Here is a 19,304-nt window from a genome sequence, read left to right as displayed (position 1 = left end):
GCCTCTCGGCCAGGTCTTGTGCACCGATGCTGCTTTTCTGGGAGGCAGCAGTCCTAGAGTTGGACTACTGAGTAAAAATTTTAAAAAGGTTTAAAATTCCAGGATAGGAAGGGTTCACAGTGAAAGCCCCCTTCTTTTGTTCCTCGGGCATTCTGATCACCATCTGGAGGCAACTATTTTTGCTGGTTTCTTTTGGATCCTTCCAGATAGACTTTAAAATCCCAGCAAATTCTACTCAGTTGCCCTTCAAAAAGGTTCTTGTGTTAACACCCTTAGTGGTGGACAGGACCCCTTGCCACGCCACTCTGGGAACTGGATCTGTGAACTCCCCTGTCTGTTCTTCCAGTCCTTTCACGTTTCCATCTCCTAACTCTGGGCATCTTCCCTCTTACTTTTACATGATCCAAGTTTTTTGTTTGTTTGTTTTTAAACATTTATGTTCTATTCTGTAACCATAATGCTCTACTTTTTCTAAAGGTTTATTTAGAAAACTGAAAAGCAAGAAAAATGTTAATATTACTATAATGATATAAATGCTGTTTACTCCGGAACTAAATGGTATAATGCAATACAAATATGTATTCTTCATACAGCTCTTTAACCCTAGGGTTTCTAATTATTGATCTTTGCTTTTATTATATCCTCATTTTTTTTTCTTACTCTGAAGTGTTTCAAGTTAAATTAGACAGTCAGGAAGGGTCCCCACCTCTACTGTAATAAGTCCCTGATAAAATTAGCCAAAGCTGCAAAATTATTTTGGAAGTGAAGAACAGATCTGACTCTGTCACCCAAAGTCCTTAGTGGGGCTCAAGACTTTACATAAGTAAGACCTCACTGGATTTGGAAAGCTCAGCTGTTGCTCCCCCACTGTCCTTCTATATCAGGGCTCACGGCAACCTTCTAGAAAAACTTACACTAAAGATCTATGTGCTTCCATTCAGGGGAACGCTTATAAACATCAGGCTGTTCTTGGTCTTGAGCTAAACTTAGCAACAAGGCCCCAGTTTCATCTTGGGGAAGAAAATTGAGTCAGTGCTCAGAATTATTACCTCTACTCAGTTCTCAGCAGTCTGCCCCATCAATCTTTTTCTCCAGGACGCTCTGATTCTGAGGTTGGTTCAAGTTCCACAGTCACAAACTCACTTTCCTGTGGTCCATGCTGCGAATCAAGCACCTATCAGCTGACTCAGAGAGGTGCATGTGATTTATCTTTGGCATGCTATCTGTTATTTGTACCTTCTGAATATCATCCTGGACTCAGGGCCTCGCTCCAACTCAGTCGATCCCAGTGACAGTGATCATTGTTTTCTTTTTGATGCTTGTCACAATTTTGGCCCCTTCACCTTGACTCTCTTTCACCTCTCCAGATGTCCTTGATGGTCTCAGTGACATCGAATCCCAACTCTTTTTTGTTTTTGCCCAAACACAAAATCAACTCCTCCACTGAGCCCTGGTTCTTTTTGGTGTAAAATAGTACTAGAAATCAAATGTGGGGGTTCCATCAAAATGGTACCATGAACTCATGACTTGATCAGCTTCTTGGCTCCACAACCATAAAAAAGAGAGAGAACACAAAATATAAAAAAGAGAGAAAAGGCTGGCTCAGAAACAAGATAAATAAGTTCATGGGTTATAAATAAAACAAAAATGCAGAATGTTGGGCAAGATGGAACCGTTTGGGTCTGCTGCACCTAGAGCCTGGCAGTGATCGCTGAGAGTTCAGCTGCTGTGGAGTAAAGGATCTAAGTATGCTCCAGAATAAATGGGGGGTGGGCACCAGTTGTGTACCTGATATGGCTTTGAGAAAGATGGAGGCCCAAGGAGGAAAACCCCTTAAGCCAAACCATCCCACTGGTTGTGGCCTGGATCTGTGACAGTAACCCAGGTTACTCTAGGCTAGGGCCCCAAACTGCCATTCAAAGACCAGGCTGCAGAATGGATGGCCAGCAGGACAGGACGTGGCAGCTGCAAAACCATCAGACAGGAAAGAATGAGTGCAGATGGAGGAGGAGGAAGAAAACAGCTCCCTACTGAGAAATTTTGGCTCCGCATTTCTGAGAAAGACACTCATGAGTGGTCTCTTGCCTGAAGGTCTTCGCTGTAAGGGCAGTAGGTAGCTAGTGGACTCTCATGGAGCCTTAAGTGTCATTGTTTTCTGGGGGGTGATCAGTTTCTCCGGAGATGAGTCCTCTGCACCTCACCTGAGAGGGAGACTATACCTGAGTCAGGTGGCCTGCCTATAGGCTTCCTGGGAGTAAGAAGCAGGAAGGAGCCAGGATTCTCGGAGTCCTGACCACTGACCTTTTCGTTCCCTCTGGCCTTCTCCTCTGGCTCGAGTCCCTGCAGCCAGCAGAGTGGAGGGAGCCAAACTGTACAGGGCTTTGGGGGCGGGGACCCACTCTTCTGTGTAGAAACTTTTACATACTCCAGTTTTCAACTTTCTTCTTGCCTTCCTGCTGCCCCTCAGTACTGAGTCTCTGAGGACTCACTCATTTCCTGTCTGCATCTCCCTGTGTCTGAGGTTAAGATTTCTCCTTGGTTAGTTACACTCTTCCACGTCCAAACTCTTTGTTAAACGACCTTGCCCATTGCTGAATCCTCTGATGTTCTCTCTGCCCTTGTGGATTAAGACTTTTCATAAAGCGTTCTTCACAGTTGTTTCAGCGAGTCTGGGGAAGGAGAAGAAGCGCTTCATCTGCTGTCTCAGTTAACTTCCTCTCCTTTGATAGGTCTGCCTGCGGGCAGCTTGCAGCTGTGCAAAGAGGTCCCCACGAGGGCTTGGCTGTTCTATTATATTGACTTTCCACTAAGCTGCTGTGTTTACCCCCGTGGCACTAACTCCGATCTTAAGCCTGAACCTTTCCCAGCTTAGAACCCTTGTTGGCTTAGCTCCTGCTGTGTGAATTCTACGCTGGGGCTCCTTCTGCTTGGTCAGTACTCCTAATTTCCTCCTTCCAGAAATGTGTCGAATTCCCTTGTCCACCTCTCATTTGCTGCCTCTCAAATTGGGTCAGTTGGCAAGGGGAAAATAGGAAATCTTTGACATTCATTCGCTCTCGTTTTAGTACAGTCTCGGGAGGGAGGAAGGATAAATAATAATACGTGTATGTCAGGACTTTTTTCCTGTTTATTTTTTTAATTGGAGGACATTGTTACAATGTCATGTTGGTTTCTGCTGTACAGCAGTGTGAGTCTGCTGTATGTATACACATATCCCTTCCCTGCTGAGCCTCTCCCCTATCCTGCTCTTCCAGGTCATCGTGGAGCGCCGAGCTGAGCTCCCTGTTACACAGCAGCTTCCTGCCAGCTAGCTGCTTTGCACACGATAGTGTGTATGTCAGTGCCGCTCTCTCAGTTTGTCCCCCCCTTCCCTCCCCCTGCTGTGTCCACAAGTCTGGGTGTCTATTTCCGTCCTGCACATAATAGGTTCATCAGTACCATTTTCTAGATTCCATATATATGCATTCATATGTGATATTTGTTTTTCTCTTTCTGACTTTACTTCACTCTGTTATAACAGACTCTAGGTTCACCAGCATCTCTCAAAACAGAACTGATTTTTGCTAATCAGCCATGATTTTGCACCTTATCTCTGAAGAGCATCGACTTGGTTCCTAACTCTAGGGGCTTTATTTTGTTTTGGTTTGTCATCTCCAAAGCCACTGGGGGGCAATAGGTAGTCCTGCTTATAAACAAGAGGGGTGTTTTGTTTCTGCATTTTCTATTAACATCTTTATTCTAAAGTTTTCATTAGGCACTGAAATTTAAAATGAAAACCCTATTGTAGTCAATTGTGGGTTACCCTGGTGAATTCTAATTTTTTTTATCTGTAGGGGACAGGCCTCTTAAGTGCCCCCCATGACCCCCTCCTGATATGGACACCTTGTGGTATCATTCCTTCTCCTTGAGTAGGAGTGGTCTAGAGACTTGCTTCTAACAAACAGAATATTGCAAAGGCGATTGGCGCTCTCTTCTGTGATTAAATTACCAAAGATTGGGACCTGCTTCTTGCTTACTGACTCTCCATTGCTTTCTTGGCTTGTGTAATTTTCTTTTGAAAAAAAGGTATGTATGTATTTATTTACTTATTTGACTGTGCCGGGTCTTAGTTGAGACACACAGTATCTTCCATCTTTGTTGCAGCGTGCAGAATCTTTAGTTGTAGCATGTGGGATCTAGTTCCCCAACCAGGGATTGATCCCAAGCCCCCTGCATTGGGAGTGTGGAGTCTTAGCCACTGGACCACCAGGGAATTCCCTTGGCTTGTGTACTTGGATGAAGCAAACTGCCATGGTGGTGAGGCCCACATGGCAAGGGACCGAGGGCCTCTTGGTGTCAATAGCCAGTGAGGAACCGAGGCCCTCGTCCGACAGCCTATGAGGAACTAAATCCTGCCAGCAGCCGCATACTCCTGGAACCTTGAGACAGCAGCAGCATGGCCGACACCTTGATTGCCACCTGTGAGTGTCGGTGAGCAGCGGACCCAGCTAGGCTGTGCCTGGGCTTCTGACAGAAACTGTGAGAACTAATGTATATTGTTTTCAGCAGCTAAAGTTTATGGTAATTTGTTATGCAGCAGTAGATAACTAACACACTATCCTAGCTCAGGTGAAATAGTCTTGGCTTAGCATGTCTTCCACGTCCCAGGTCCTGAATGTGGCCATGATTTTTTGTCTTTTCTTTTTTTTTGGCTGCACTGCACAGCATGTGTGGATCTGAGTTCCCTAACCAGGGACTGAAACTGTGCCCCCTACAGTGGCAGTGGGGAGTCCCAATCCCTGGACCAGGGAAGTCCATGGTCCTTATTTTTAATAATGAGAGAGCCTTGGCATGTAGTTCAAAAACAATCACACTAACTAGGGGTAAAGGCAGAAAGGTACCAGCATCACTCTCCTTCCTTTTCTTGGGGAAAGAAAATACTGGGGAGTGGGAGTCCTTTCAATACCCACCCTGAGTCCATGGCCTGACATCACTGCCCAGGTGGCACCGATGGCCTCAGAGGCCTTGGATCTGGCTGAGCCTGCAATGGTGCTCTGTCTTGGGGTTGTCATTTGTTCTTATTTGGGCAAGAGTTGGCACAAGTCTTGTCCAGACTCTCAAGGACAATTTTGGGTTCGTTTTCTGTATAATTACAGGGTGAGCAGTAGGGTAGACGATGCCAGTACAGCAGTGAGTACGTCTGGAGGACAGGCTCTGCTGTTCCAGGACTCCCACTGGGGTTGGTTCAAGGGGCACATCTCCCACCTCAGTGATGCCTCCCTCATGAGCATCTGGGCCTTGGTGAGTTGTGGGTGTAGAAGCATTCTTTCCTCCTGGGATGGAATGTATTTCATCCTCGAACTTTGGTTTTTATAGTCATGGTTGTTTGCCAACTCTTGTGATTGGTTCACGTTGGTTAAAACATGGGGCATATGGGGTCGGGGAGGAGTAGCTCATGCATTCAACTTTGGCTTTTATCCCATCCCTACTCTTGAACAAGGGCACAGATCCCTGAGGCATCATCTGTCTGCCTTGAGGTATAGGGGAGCCCCAGGTTAAGTATATTTTTCCCCAGCTTTATTGAGATATAATTGACATAATGTGTTAGTTTAAGGCGTACAATGCGATGATTCATGTACATGTCGTAAAATGATTTCCGCAGTGAGGTTCATTGACATCCATCACCTCACGGAGTTCCCATTTTGTTGTTGTTGTGACCGTTTAAGTTTGCATTGTGGTGAGAACTTTTAAGTTTGACTCTCTTAGCAACTTTCAAGTATAGGATACAGTCCCAGAGTCTTATCTGCTGAGGGGATAAAGCCAGGGTTGAAAATGAAGCAGAGGGGATAATAGATGAACTGAGGATGTTGATTGGTTATTCTGATTAAAAGTTAAGCCAGATTATCACTGATCAGACACTACCTGTAGCATATAGATAGAGGTAGATACTGGTGCTATGTTGCAGAGAAGGACGATGCTTTGTGGATTTTAATAGATACATAAGTATGAGAAAAGATCTTAAGTTGGGAAAGGACTAATCCACAGAGTGCTGATGGTAAGGCAAAAAATTAGTAGTTTTATCTACATTAAATAAAGGTTGTCTAACTTGCATATATGCAGAAACTACCAATTTCTTAAAAACACAGATTCCTAGATATTCTAATGCAGTAGGTAAATTGTATAAATTTACAAAGAAATAAATGATATCTGAAAAGGGGTAATAAATGCTCACTATGCACTGTAGCTTAATGATTTTACTACAATTTACTATCATCTGTTTTCTTGAGGTTATTTTTATCTATTGTATCCATATTTGGGTAATACTATGTAATGCCGTGCTAATGTGCATCTTTTCCCAATTCACGTTGGCCTTGAAATCAGCTGTGTTGGGAGTATTTACACCAGGGAAATTGGCAAAGGCCACAAATCAATACCCTTTCTCCTCTTTTTTAGAGACTTGGTTGTTACACATTTACCAGCCCTTCATTGGATATGGTCCTTAAAGAAACCAGGAGTGGTATCAGTAGTGAGGAAAATCAAAGCATGAACTATCTGAAGGGCAGAGAAAACTTTATCATAGAGTACAGCAGGGGTGAAGATGTGGCAACTTGACCCAATTTTTTGCAGCAAGATGCTCTTTAGATTCCTTCAAAGCCTAGCCTAGATGGTTGCAGCCAAAAGCAGAAGTGGTGGGAAGCAACTTTGGGGAAGGTTCCCAATTCCATGATGAACTGGAATGTGAACCAACGTGTCTCTTGCTGAGATGATATTAGTCACTGGTGCCATCTAGTGTTGAAGTACAGATTGGCTCCAAAGAGGGACGCTTAGAGGAAGCCTTCTCTTGACTTAGGCCTTGGAAACACACTAACACAGTTTCCTCTATTTTCTTTTTCTACTTCATTTCCCTACTTCTGGAGTCATTTTCTATCCACTCCTCCAACAAGAATAGCCACTGGTGTTTTCTTGTTGTTATTGTTGTTTTATTTTGAAAGATAGGAATTCGGTGTGGTTTCCAAGCAAAAGAGAGAAATGCCAAGAGTTGAAAGGCATAGATATAGAAATCAGCACTTTCCTGTATTATGTATAATTTGGAATGAATTTGCTTAGGGAAGTTGTTTAGATCTTCTCTTGCGGGTCACATAATTCAGATGCTTCTCTGCTTTTCCAGCATGTCCCAGATATCCTTCCTATTTCCTGTGACAGGGGCATATGAAGTCATCAGCATGTTGTTGCATAACAAAGAACCCAAATTCATTCTTTTTTTTTTGGTCTGTTTTTTATTTTATTTTATTTTTAAACTTTACAATATTGTATTAGTTTTGCCAAATATCGAAATGAATCCGCCACAGGTATACCCGCATTCCTGCTTCATAGATATTTTTGTAGCAAATAGTAGAAGGAAAGTCCTATTCATGACTTCCAAGTGAATAGGATCTTTCATTCTTTTATGAGAACTTGTGTTAATAAGTCTTTTATTTGAAGTAAAGGTAATTGTATATGAAGGTAATTGTAATATGTATAAGTTCTCAAAGCTGGAGAGTCCTCCAGAAGAGTAAGATTCTGGGATTAATTCCCACTGGAAAGGTTGACTGCATCATGAGCATTGGAGAAAGCAGTATGGTAGTCCCTCAGTGAATATTACTTCCTTTTTTCCCCTTTGGTGATTGATGATCTGTGTAAAATGAAAGAACATTTAACTAATTAGTGGGCTCAAAGGTGTTCTACCCTGACAGTTTTTAATCTTTTCACTAAGGATAACTGACCTGTAAGTTTGGGACTATTTCAGATGTTATCAAACAGAATACCAGTAAGGAATCAATGCTATCCTCTCTGTAATGTGTGTAGCTGGAGCAGCCTGAACTGTTATTGTGAAACCTTTCAAAATGGAAGGAACGGAATGTCACAACTCTGGATACGAAGTCCGAAAATGGGATTAGACTTTACCCAGGATACTTTTTCAATGTTCAAAGAACAACAAAAGTAGTTTAGAAATCTCATCTTGAGACTGCTAAGCTACCTGAACACACTTTATTTTAGGTGAGGGCCATGGGTTTTGCAGTCAAGTCAGCTGCTATTTATAAAAGCAAGCCTTCATCAAGTCTTATAAAGCTCACCCTCTTACATAGATTGGCAGCAATTTTGCCTGAGAAAATGAGCCTGCGTGACTCTAGAGGCGACATACACTTTTTGTTAGAAGAAGGAATTGAAGATCCTGTGGGTAAAGTGAAAGTCAGTTTTGTCCATATGCAGGTCCAACTGTTAAATATAACAAGGCCTGGGTATTCCCATGTTCCTACATGTTCAATAGACATTCCAATTTATCAAACAGTGACAAACCTAAAAGCCTGTGACATTGTCCTGATAGACCCTGGGAAAGCTTTTAAGTGCAGATCATTCTTCTAAAGGTGGATCTGATCCTGTGTGGTCTTGAGCTGCCCCCCACCCCACCCCTACCCTACATAAAGGACTCATTCTTTGGGATAACTTTCTCCTTGTCCCTGCTTGGCCTCAGGTCCATGGCATCTCTGGTCTTTGCTGCCTACCCTGGAGAAAGGTTCCCTTTCTCACACCAGTCTGTTCTAAACATGGCAACAAAATCTCAAAAACTTTTAATAACACACTCTTGTCATTTTAAATGCATCTCAAGCTTTGAACTATGTATTTCAAATTTCTTTTACTTAGATGTATTGGGAACAACCATCTGACTTTTGACTGCCACAACAGACAAAAAACTTATCTAGTTTCTTTCCCTTTGCTATTTCTTATTATCTCAGCATCTTAATGAACTTTGAAGTGACCACTGATGTGGGTAGTTCTGTCATATAAAAATCAACCCCCAAATTTCCACTAACTCGTTCTTTGGCAGGTAGTTCTGTCGATTAAAAATGGATGCTTCTGGCAACTTTGAGGCACTCTAACATTAAGAAGTGGTTTATGAGATTCCACTGACTTCATTTTAGTGCTATTTTATTGTATTCTTAAATAGTAGAACACCGATAGTCCAACATGGTAACCCACTCCAGTACTCTTGCCTGGAAAATCCCATGGACAGAGGAGCCTGGTAGGCTACAGTCCATGGGGTCGCAAAGAGTCGGAGACAACTGAGCGACTTCACTTGCATGCATTGGAGAAGGAAATGGCAACCCACTTCAGTGTTCTTGCCTGGAGAATCCCAGGGACGGGGGAGCCTGGTGGGCTGCCGTCTATGGGGTCGCACAGAGTTGGACACGACTGAAGTGACTTAGCAGCAGCAGTGAACTCTTAGAGATGTTCTAACTACTCATAAAAGGAAGTTAGTATCCAAGTCACAACTATTAAGTCAAATGATTAAGTACCTTTACTTACTTTGGGAAGCTTTGTTCCATCCCACTGACATTGTCGTTTGACGTACTTACTACAATAGTAAGTAAATGTGTCCCTTATGAAAACTTAAGAAAGACTGCTCTAGGGATAGGAATCTGAGGTACGAACTATGACCCAGGTCTTCTGGGCTCTGTTGGGAACTCTCATTACAGCTTTATTTTTAAAGGAATGAGATTCTCTTTTTCATAAAGGATCCAGTCTAAAATAATTTGTTCAGGCAGCTTCAATTAAAAACTGTCTTTGTTGCTTCTGAAAACAATGGATCACCACTCCCAGAGTTAAAAACGACCAGAACACAGACTTAAAAACCAAGCCATTTAATTGTGTCTTTGAAGGTAAACAATATCTTGATCCCAAGCCCTGAGAATACCAGAGCTACGGGTCTGAGAAGTCCCGCAGGGCAGTATTCTCACAGAGTCCTGAGGGTCAGACCTCAAAGTGTTCCAAGGCAGAGCACTTAAGGAATTCATGCATTCCATTCTGCAATTTTGCAGACGGCCAGAAACAGACCCCAAGAGTCTCTTGAGATGGGAAAAATTCAACTCCTGGTCTCATAGATAAAAGTAGGGAGAGTACCAAAAATGTTATACTTCTCTTCACTTTTCTCACACAGTCTGAAACCTGAGCTATCAGCTCCCCAACTCACAGTAGCCGAAGCTGCAGTTTAGGTTTGAGATCAGTCCCTCTATCCAGAGAGCTCTCATCAATACAGCTTTTTAACAAGCACTTTAAAGAACCCTCTGGCAGCACAATGCGTTAGTTTACAAGATTTTAATTTACAGATTAAAAAGCTACATGTTTTATTTTTTCTCCTTTTTCTCTTCTTTCTTTACATCACTCTTTTCCTTCTCTTTCTCTTTGTCGTCTTTTCTGTCCTTTTTGCTGTCTTCCTTTTCTTGCCCTTCTTTCTTTTCTGCGTCCCGGTTGGCAATCTTGTTGTTGATGAGGTTGTGCAAGGCGACCACAGAGCGGATCAGTGAGGCCAAATATACCACCACCATCTGGTCATTGGTCTTCAGGTAAAAGGCCTTGACAAACTCCTGCAGGCTGACATCCGGCAGCAGGTTGAAGACGTCCTGCAGCTGGTAGATGATCTGGTGGTTGATGGGCAGCTTGCCCGTGGCCACCTTCTCCAGGTAGCCCCTGATGTCCAGGAGCTTGGAGTTGAGTCCCTTCAGACCATGGACCTGGTTTGTGATCCGCTGGGAAAGAGTGCCCACTGTAGTGTCTTTGATGTCTCTGTAGGAACCCACAAGAAAGAGCAGGGGTATCCATCAGTGTCCTATACCATCACAGATTTTCACATTCTAAGGGAATAACTCAGTTTGTGAGGAGGGGCAAGTTTTCTAAAGCAAAAATGTTACCTCTCCGTTTGATAAAGATCTGAGTATAAAGTGCCTTAACCTTGTTTTCATTTGGAAGCATATGTTTTATCTTTCTCATCACAGGACATCTTTCAAAAGAAAAGAGAGAGCTAAAATGAAATCATGTTCACTAAAAAATTTTTTAAAAATCTCTACTTCAATTTCTCTTGTTCCTAAAGAGCACAGCATTCTTTTCACCTGCATCTATAAAATGTCTTGAGATGCTTTTAAATCAGTCAGTAGTAACTTTCTGAACTGAAACGAATCTTATTGTTTGAGAAAATCTATGACCTTTCAATAAGTCAGGGTTATGTAAGTATTTTTCTTTTTTTTCTAAAATTTGGCTGTGCTGGGGTCTTAATTGTGGCACTCTGGATCTTTAGTTGCAGCATGTAGGATCTAGTTCCCTGAGCAGGGATCAAACTCGGGCCCCCTGCATTGTGAGTGTGGAGTCTTAGCCACTGGACTACTAAGGCAGTCCCCTAGAGTGTAAAAGGCCTTGATGCAGGTTCTCTGCAGAAAACTGGCTAGCTACATTCATTATAAAGGAGGTACACTTAAAGAACACACACTTGCTTTTAACACGCATGTGTTCCTGTCACAGCCAGCATTATAGCTTCCAGACAAGGTGTGCTATCCAGAGTCATAAATCATAACTCTGGACACTTCATAGATGATCCAGGACTAGAGCCCAGGTCTGATGCCGTCCTAAAGTCTCACCGTAATAAGTGTTCAACTCCGACCTCCTCGGCTTCCTCTGCTCCAATTTCACTGGTCACGTGCTCAAATGTTTTTGAGGTTGGAGTTCCATCCTGGGAGAGGAGACTTAATTATAGTTATTTACTTACAAACAAATGAACAAACTAGCACATGTTCCTTTTCACACCTTGATTCTTCTGCTTTAAGTCAGATCACTTGAGGGGTGTTATTACTGGGTTTTCTGTGGCAAGGGTGGGTAGTTTGCTTTGAAAGCTGTCACAGCAGTCCTACTCAGGGTTGAGGTATGCTGCAGCATCATCCTTAGCTTATTTCTGAGGAAAATCCTGATATTATCTTAAGTCTTCAGTAGAGATGGACATTCAGAGAAGTCTCCATTTGGCTAAATTTTAAGGACTGTCATAGTTCATTCTAAAATAGGCCATATTCTGAACACTGTGCCTGAGACAAGCTTATGTTAGAAAATATAACTTTGAACCATCTACTGTCCATTGGGTCAAATGATCAGTGCACCAAACAACGTGGTGAGAATCACTGATTTTCTGGTGGCCCAATCAAGGCACCCATTAGTGGATGTGGTTTGCTATATCACCTACTTATTTCTTGACGGGACTCAGGAGAAACTTTTCTCAGATCTAGTGCCAGAAGAGGCTGTGCATCTCCTGTCAAGGCTGTGAACTGTTTGCACGCAGGAGCGCATTGCAGTGCGTGCACAGGATATAGGCAGACAGCTTAGATGCAAAGCCTGGCTTTGCCGTGTATGTGCTAAGGGAGCTGTGAGATCTTGGGAAAGTCACTTCACTTACACTAAGTGGTATAAACATCAGCTGTTGTTATTTTATCCAGGATAGTGTGAATCCTGAAAATGACATTTTCCTCTTGGCTTTGTATGCTAGGATGGTCAAAGCCTTCCAACACCTGTGCAGGACTTCATGGCATGTCTTTTCAGGTACTGATTGTTCCCTGGCTTCATCTTATAATATGACCCTTAAATCCCCTCTATCTTCTATTAAAAAATCCTGTTTCATTGGTGTGTGTGTGCATGCATATGCATGTATGTGTGCAAGCAGCCTCAAACTCCTTTTTGAAAGAGGCAAGGTAAAATTTAACTTGTAACAACTGTATCAAGACCAGGGATGAAAGCCTTAACTGCAACTAGGCAACAGATCTGGATCTCAGTTCTCTAGTAGTAAGGCAAAGAGAAACAGGGGCACAGAGCTCAGGGCAAGGAACATTTGCAGGAAGCTAAGTTAAAAAAGCCGTTTCCAGATTTTAAAATTGAATATATGGATAACTATAAGAAGACAGGTACTGAATACAATGGAGCCAACTATATAGGTGTCAAATCGTACAGATGGGTTTTGCCATCTAGCTCCAGGCAGTTCTGACTTACTCTATTTGAAAACCTAAAATCCCATGGATGGAGGAGCCTGGTAGGCTGCAGTCCATGGGGTCGATAAGAGTCAGACACGACTGGGCGACTTCACTTTCACTTTAATGCATTGGAGGAGGAAATGGCAACCCACTCCAGTGCCTGGAGAATCCCAGGGACGGTGGGGCCTGGTGGGCTGCCATCTATGGGGTTACAGAGTCAGACACGACTGAAGTGACTTAGCAGCAGCAGTAACTTCCAGGAGAAGACTGTCAGAGGTGGGCCAACAGTGGAAATGGCACTAGATTAAGATCAAGCTCATCAGGCTCTGCATACTCTGCTGAGAACATCTCTGGGCGATCATTTGACTACTTTGGTCTCAATTTCATTTGTAAAAGGAGACTTTAGATTTCTATGGTCCTCTCCATTTCTAAAATTTGGTGATTCAAACACTCAAGGGGGAAAAAACATAATATCAAACTGTTGACAGAAATCAGTAACCTTTTGTTATAAAGTATTTGTTGACTTGAAATGGGGGAAAAACCCAATGGCCCTAAAAGTAGCAAATCTAATCTCCTAGGCTCATAACAAGATGACTTACATCATGAACTTCTTCCACTGAAATATATGCTTCTGTGGGCAGTCCCAGGTCCTTTGGTTTCACATCAATGATGACCAATACCTGGCAGAAAAACACATCTTAGGAAACCACCTTGTACTAGGCACATAGGGAATAACTGCAGCCATTCTGATGATGATTACTGCATCTTTTTCATTCATTTAACCAGATAATGAGCCAGAATTTTCAGGAAAAAAAAAGACTTTACATTTCAAATTTCTTATTTGCTCTGCTCTTCAACCCCATCCATTAACAAGGTGAAAGGTAGTAATACAGTAAGGAAGGAATCCAGCAGAAGGAAATTAGAGTCAAGACAGCCAGCATTTTAATCCCAGCTGCACTCTCAGAAGATCTTACTAACCATTCTGAACCTCAGTTTTCTCATTTGTAAAAAGGATAACAATCCCATACAGTTGAGAGGATTAGGGAAGGTAACTTACATACTCAGCACTGAGCAGATGTTTAATTTACTAAATACATTGGGTTACTGTATACTACACAAAGCACTATAAATTAACACAAATTTATAGAGAAAAAGTGGTGAAATGATTCACTATCCACTAGGAGGCTCTTTTCTTGAGTTAACTGGCAAACAATTATCAGTCAAGGGTTTTAAAGATAAAGTGCACTTACTGAGTTAGGGCAGTATCTTTTCATGAGTTCATTGATGGCGATGTCATTCTTGTGTAGTTTAGGGCCTGTGTGGTACCACCCAACTATTCTTTCTCTGGCTATGAAGGAAAAAAATAGTGGCTTTGAACTGTTACATAAAGATCTGTATATTACCCTCAAAAAGGGTAAGAACTTCAGTAGTTATGTTCTCTACCTTTTCAAAAATTCCAGGCATCTAAACCTTGATGTGCTTATGAAATCTTAAATTCAAAAGCAGGAATCTCTGAAAATAAAGAGCAGGGGAAATCTAGAGATAGCCATATCTCTGACTAGTTTAGGAAACCAGTCATACATGAAGCAACTAGAAAACAATTCCAAGGGAATATATAAACAAATGCAAGTTCATCTCACATAGGTTACAGCAGTGAGTGTTGTGGGAATAAACATTGCCAAAGCAATGTGGCTGCTGTAATGAAATGAAAATGATACACATGACAGAGATATTTACCTTGGTGGTACTAAAGCTCTAGAGGCATGTGGATTTTATTTGATAACTTTTTGCTTTTCTGGTGCAGAGGGCTCTCTCTCCTCTGAAACCTAGGTGGTCTAGCTGGCCTTAAATTGCTACTCCAATTTCTCATTTATTCTACCTCATTTGTCTACTACCATTGGCCTTACTTTAGTCTAACTAAGTGAAAGGGTCTTTGACATTAGACAAAGAAAAGTGAATACTTAGAAAAGGCATTAGGGACACACACGCACATTTACACACCACACCACACCCCCCCCCCAGTGCCACAGCGCCACCTACCGTTGACCTTCTTAAACATTCCATACATGTTTTCCAAGTAATCATGGTCTAAAAACCAGACAGAATCATCTTTGTCATCTTCATCAAAAGGAACTAGAGAGGAGAAAAAAACCCCCAAAAGCAGTTTAAGGTGCTAGATAGAACTCTAAGGGCACATATCACAGCTGTGGACTTCTAGGCCAGATTTGACCCATGGCTTTAGCTTGTCCAATACAGTGTTAAAAGTATTTTTGAGTTGCTTTTATTAAAAACTGGAAGATTTCACATACAAATCTAGACCTCTAGGCTCTCTTGAAAAATTGGAAGACCTGGCAATAACTGGCTATAGCCATACAGAGATCACCACCTTTGAAAAGGATACATGTTCTTCAGTTTGCTAAAAGTTCCATCATTTCCTAATACTTCTGTTGGGCAAATTACATTACTGCCTGATCCTTTAAGACAATGGAGTTAGTGACCTCTAGTCTAGCGGCTATGCCAGCAATTATTTTGTTGTTCATTATTGTTGCTTTAATCATAAAATACATAGATACATTCTTCTGAACATTCACGAAACAGTGAAAAGGTTTTTATCTCCCCCTTGCCTACCCATAACCACGGTTAATAGTTTAGTTCAGGGGTTGACAAACTATACCCACTGCCTATTTAAATAGTTTTATGCAATATGGCTATTAGTTTGTCTACATACTCTTTTTTTAGTTGCTTTTCTGCTACATTAGCAGAGCTAAGCAGTTGCAATGGAGACGATATGGCCTGAAAATACTTAAAAATATTTACTACTGTGTGTAGCCTTTAGCCTCCCTGTTCTATACTTAAGCAATTCTGAAATAGAATCACTTGGTTGCAGTAAAAAATGGAGATCACGAAAATTTTCTTTCTTTTTAAAAGATAACTGACATTTTAACCATACTCAGAAAATGTAAAATTTGTCTATTTTTTTAAGAACTGAGGTATAATTGATAGATTTTTCTTTTACCTGCAAAACTGTTGGATACATCGAGTACTTTCTTTTGCCATGACCCCAAAAGCACACCAACAACACGTTTTTGGTTTCCAACCTTGCCTATTCTGAATGAGAAAACAAAAGATCAATCTGGATAGGCACAGACTCAACAATACGATACCTAACACGAAATACCAATGTACCAATACAATTTAGCTTGGCTGGAAACTGATCCCACTAAACAAATGTAGTAAATTAGTCTTAAAAAAAAAAAAAACAACAACAAACAACCCTCAAACCTTATAGAAATTTAAAATGGAGAAAATGAAAACTCTCCAGATCTTACAGTTTTAAATGTTATCTGGTTGGTGTTTGAAAACACATTTAACTTTTTATTTTGATAAGAGCTTACCTTTCTTTCTTAAACTTTCTCTATCCTCCAACCTTTTCAGGGATAAAGATGCTAAAGCTGAACAAGTGTTATGGTCCAGCTTGCCAACTCTTCTCTGAAACAAGCCCAACTAGATGGCATAAACAATTCTTTGTATCATCTAGGGGCTGAGAAAATGATTCTGACCCAGAAGCATGTGTATGCCATTTGTGATCTCTCTGAATGGCTAAATTAGGCAGAAGCTGGAACTGAGCTGGTGACTAATCATACTGGGAGGAGGGCTGAGTGAACAAGAAAAACTACCTCAGAATTTCTATCTCCAAATCAAACCCCCTTAGTAATTTTGTGCTAAAGAACGACAAGTGTTTCACTTATTTCATTGGTCTTTATGTAGAATTCTCCATTAACCACTAACAAATGTGACGTAACAAACAATTCTATGTTCAAAGGACAGACAAAAGTCATTGTGAAATGAACCACAATTTCTTAACAGTTGCTGGTTCACACCAATTGAAATATACTTATCTAAACACATGATTTGGCAAACTTATAAATGCTTACTATGTCTAGGGTTTGGATCAGAATTAAGTATTCTGATTTTTTTGGGACTAAGTTCAAAGGAAATTTCCACACTCACGGGCTTTTCTTCTAATCTACAAAAATGCGTTTGTGTTTTAGAAAACCCTACAATTGTCTGACACAGCAGCTTGCAGTGTCTGCCTTCACTATGCCCTTAAAAATGTTTGTCGAATTGACTGAACAGAACTGAAATGATGCCTGCCTTCTTAGCACCTCTAGCATCCTATGGGAGAAAAACAGTAATTGTACAGTGGAAAAGCTCCCGTACCTTGTTAGGCCAAGGGTCCTACAAGAAATGGAACTAAACTGGGGGCCCTAAACCTCACAGGAGTCTTTGAGTTTGGTTTTGGCTCTGGTTGAATTGGGAGTTGTACAAAGCAAGAGAATGGGCACTTAGCAACTATGACTTTATAGCAGATGCTCCCCACTGGGTCTTACAACTTTCCAATTCAAGAACACATGTAACAGGTCCCCCGGGACGAACAGCTCGAAAACAAGCAAGCGAAGGCAAAAGAAATATCTGTGGGATGTTTTCTTATTCATTAACGCCTACACCTCCAACTGGTCTCATTTTTAGAAGAAAAACTTGACTTTAAGACTTAATATAGCTAGGTTTTAAGTCATCGTCAAACCAGATTCCCACTTCTGAAACTTCCACAAGTTAAAAGCACAGTTCTCGCAGGGACCAGACTTTCGGTGACAGTCTTCAGAGCCAAAAAGCGCGAGTCTGAAGGGCTTCCTACCAAACACCGAGTCTCTTAGGCGAAAAGGGACGGACGAGGCGATAGATAGGCACGAGGACTAGGGATCAGGATCAAATGAAACCTGCTCCCCATACTCTGGCATCGTACGGACTGGGTAAAGGGAATGATCAGCTCAGTTCCCAGGAGTGCCGGCTGGGCAGAAGACTCCGGGTAACTTGGGCTTCATGAATGGACTTAAATGTGGGCCCCTCGGCGACTCAGGGCCACCCCCGGTGCGTCAGCACCCCCGCGGCCGCCGCGCCGTACCCAACGCGCCCGTGACTCAGCAGCGGCGGCGCCACCGGCCCCGGTAGGCCGCCCCGTGCCGCCCGCTCACCGATTGAAATGATCCACCACACTGAGCAGCACCAGGGGGTGGACCACCACCTTCTGCACCGCCAGCTCCAGCATCGCGACACACCCCGCCCGCCAGGCCCTGCTCCCCGCGACGAGCAAACACCGGCAGCCGGAGCGGTAGTAACTCTCGGCTATCCTCCAGGCCTGGCTCCTCCTCTTCCGGTTGAGCCGCCGCCGCGCGGCTCCTTTTTCCGCTCCCAGAGTGCCGCGCGGGTCGGGCTGGCAGGGTCTCTCGTGCTCCAGCCTTGAGGCGGGGAAGTGCAGGGGAAGGCGGGACCTGGCTCGGGTGACAGGCTAAGAATTTGCCAGGTCATGAAAGCTAACAGCTCACTAGAGACCGATAAAGGTTGGCCTCCTGGTGTTTGCCCTGTACTGTCACTGCTGTGACTTTTCACCTCAGAATCTTCTTAGCTCCCCTCCCCTCCCCCACCCGAAGACTGGAGAAAATGCTGAGAAAAAAATGTAAATAGTAGTGTTTCCGTCATTCAGAAAATGTTCACTTTCAATTCTAGTTAAAATCCTCCAGAATTTCTTAGAGGTTGTTATTTAGTCGCTGTGTCGTGTGCGACTCGGCGACTCCATGGACCGCAGCACACCCGCCTTCCTTGTCCTTAAAAGGCGCTTCTTAGAGGAACTAGCTTTAAATCTCTAGCATTAGGGCATTTCTTTAAAATAGGTTTGGTAATTTGTCTCATTATTATTTTATTGTCGGAGAATTTCCTCTTAATCTTTTATGTGGACTCTTAGCAAATAGTCAACCTGGCTATATTTTCCCATCTGTCTTTATATTACTTACCATTTAACAAGAGCTATAAGAATGAAAACTTATAAAAAGATTGACGAAAAAGCTGGAGAGCAGTAAGGGAATACATTTTCATATTTAGCTGGAAAAGAAAAAGACTAAAAGAGGAAATGTAGGAGAAGGGAACGGCTACCCACTCCAGTATTCTGGCCTGGAGAATTCCATGGACTGTGTAGTTCATGGGGTCTCAAAGAATCGGACACGACATAGCGACCGAATAATAACAACAACCTGTTTTTAAGCACCTTCCACCTTCCCTGTAACACCAGAGAATCTGACCTCTCTGAAGAATGACCAGAAGATTTTTGTTCCGAGCCTTAGCCTTCTTCCAGTAAAATCAGGAAGCTTTTGATAGTCTTTTTTTTTTTTTTAATTTTTAAATTTTTTAAATTGGAGGATAATTGATTGCAAACTTTTGATATTCTTTCTGGGCCCTGCCTCTCGTTTTCATTTCATGTACTGTTCCAACTTTTGGGAACACTGTTTTGGATTTTCCTCATTTCTTTTAATAGTTTGATTTGGCTGTCAGATAATTGCTGCTACTTCTTAAAATATTAAATAATAGAAATTTTAAATTAACAAAATTTAAGTCAGGCCCATTGTGTGATGTGTTAAAGCTTGTTTGCTGGTTTTTAGTGCCTTGTTCAAAGTA

The 19,304-nt window shown here is 42.2% G+C and overlaps 1 protein-coding gene across 1 annotated transcript; it reads right to left on the bottom strand.

Annotated features, from left to right (window-relative positions):
- Positions 1–9,643: 9,643 nt before the first annotated feature.
- Positions 9,644–18,026, bottom strand: PSMD7 (proteasome 26S subunit, non-ATPase 7). The gene is made up of 7 exons (XM_005896499.3): positions 17,831–18,026; positions 15,814–15,905; positions 14,838–14,930; positions 14,048–14,145; positions 13,397–13,477; positions 11,427–11,518; positions 9,644–10,581 (listed from the first exon to the last, which is right to left on the bottom strand). Exons 1-7 carry the CDS (start codon positions 17,902–17,904, stop codon positions 10,143–10,145), a joined length of 969 nt encoding a protein of 322 aa, XP_005896561.2. The 5' UTR covers positions 17,905–18,026; the 3' UTR covers positions 9,644–10,142.
- Positions 18,027–19,304: the final 1,278 nt, after the last annotated feature.

The sequence above is a fragment of the Bos mutus genome, chromosome 18 (assembly GCF_027580195.1).
Source record: "Bos mutus isolate GX-2022 chromosome 18, NWIPB_WYAK_1.1, whole genome shotgun sequence".
Lineage (NCBI taxonomy): Eukaryota > Metazoa > Chordata > Mammalia > Artiodactyla > Bovidae > Bos > Bos mutus.
This window is presented reverse-complemented; position numbering and strand designations above follow the sequence as displayed.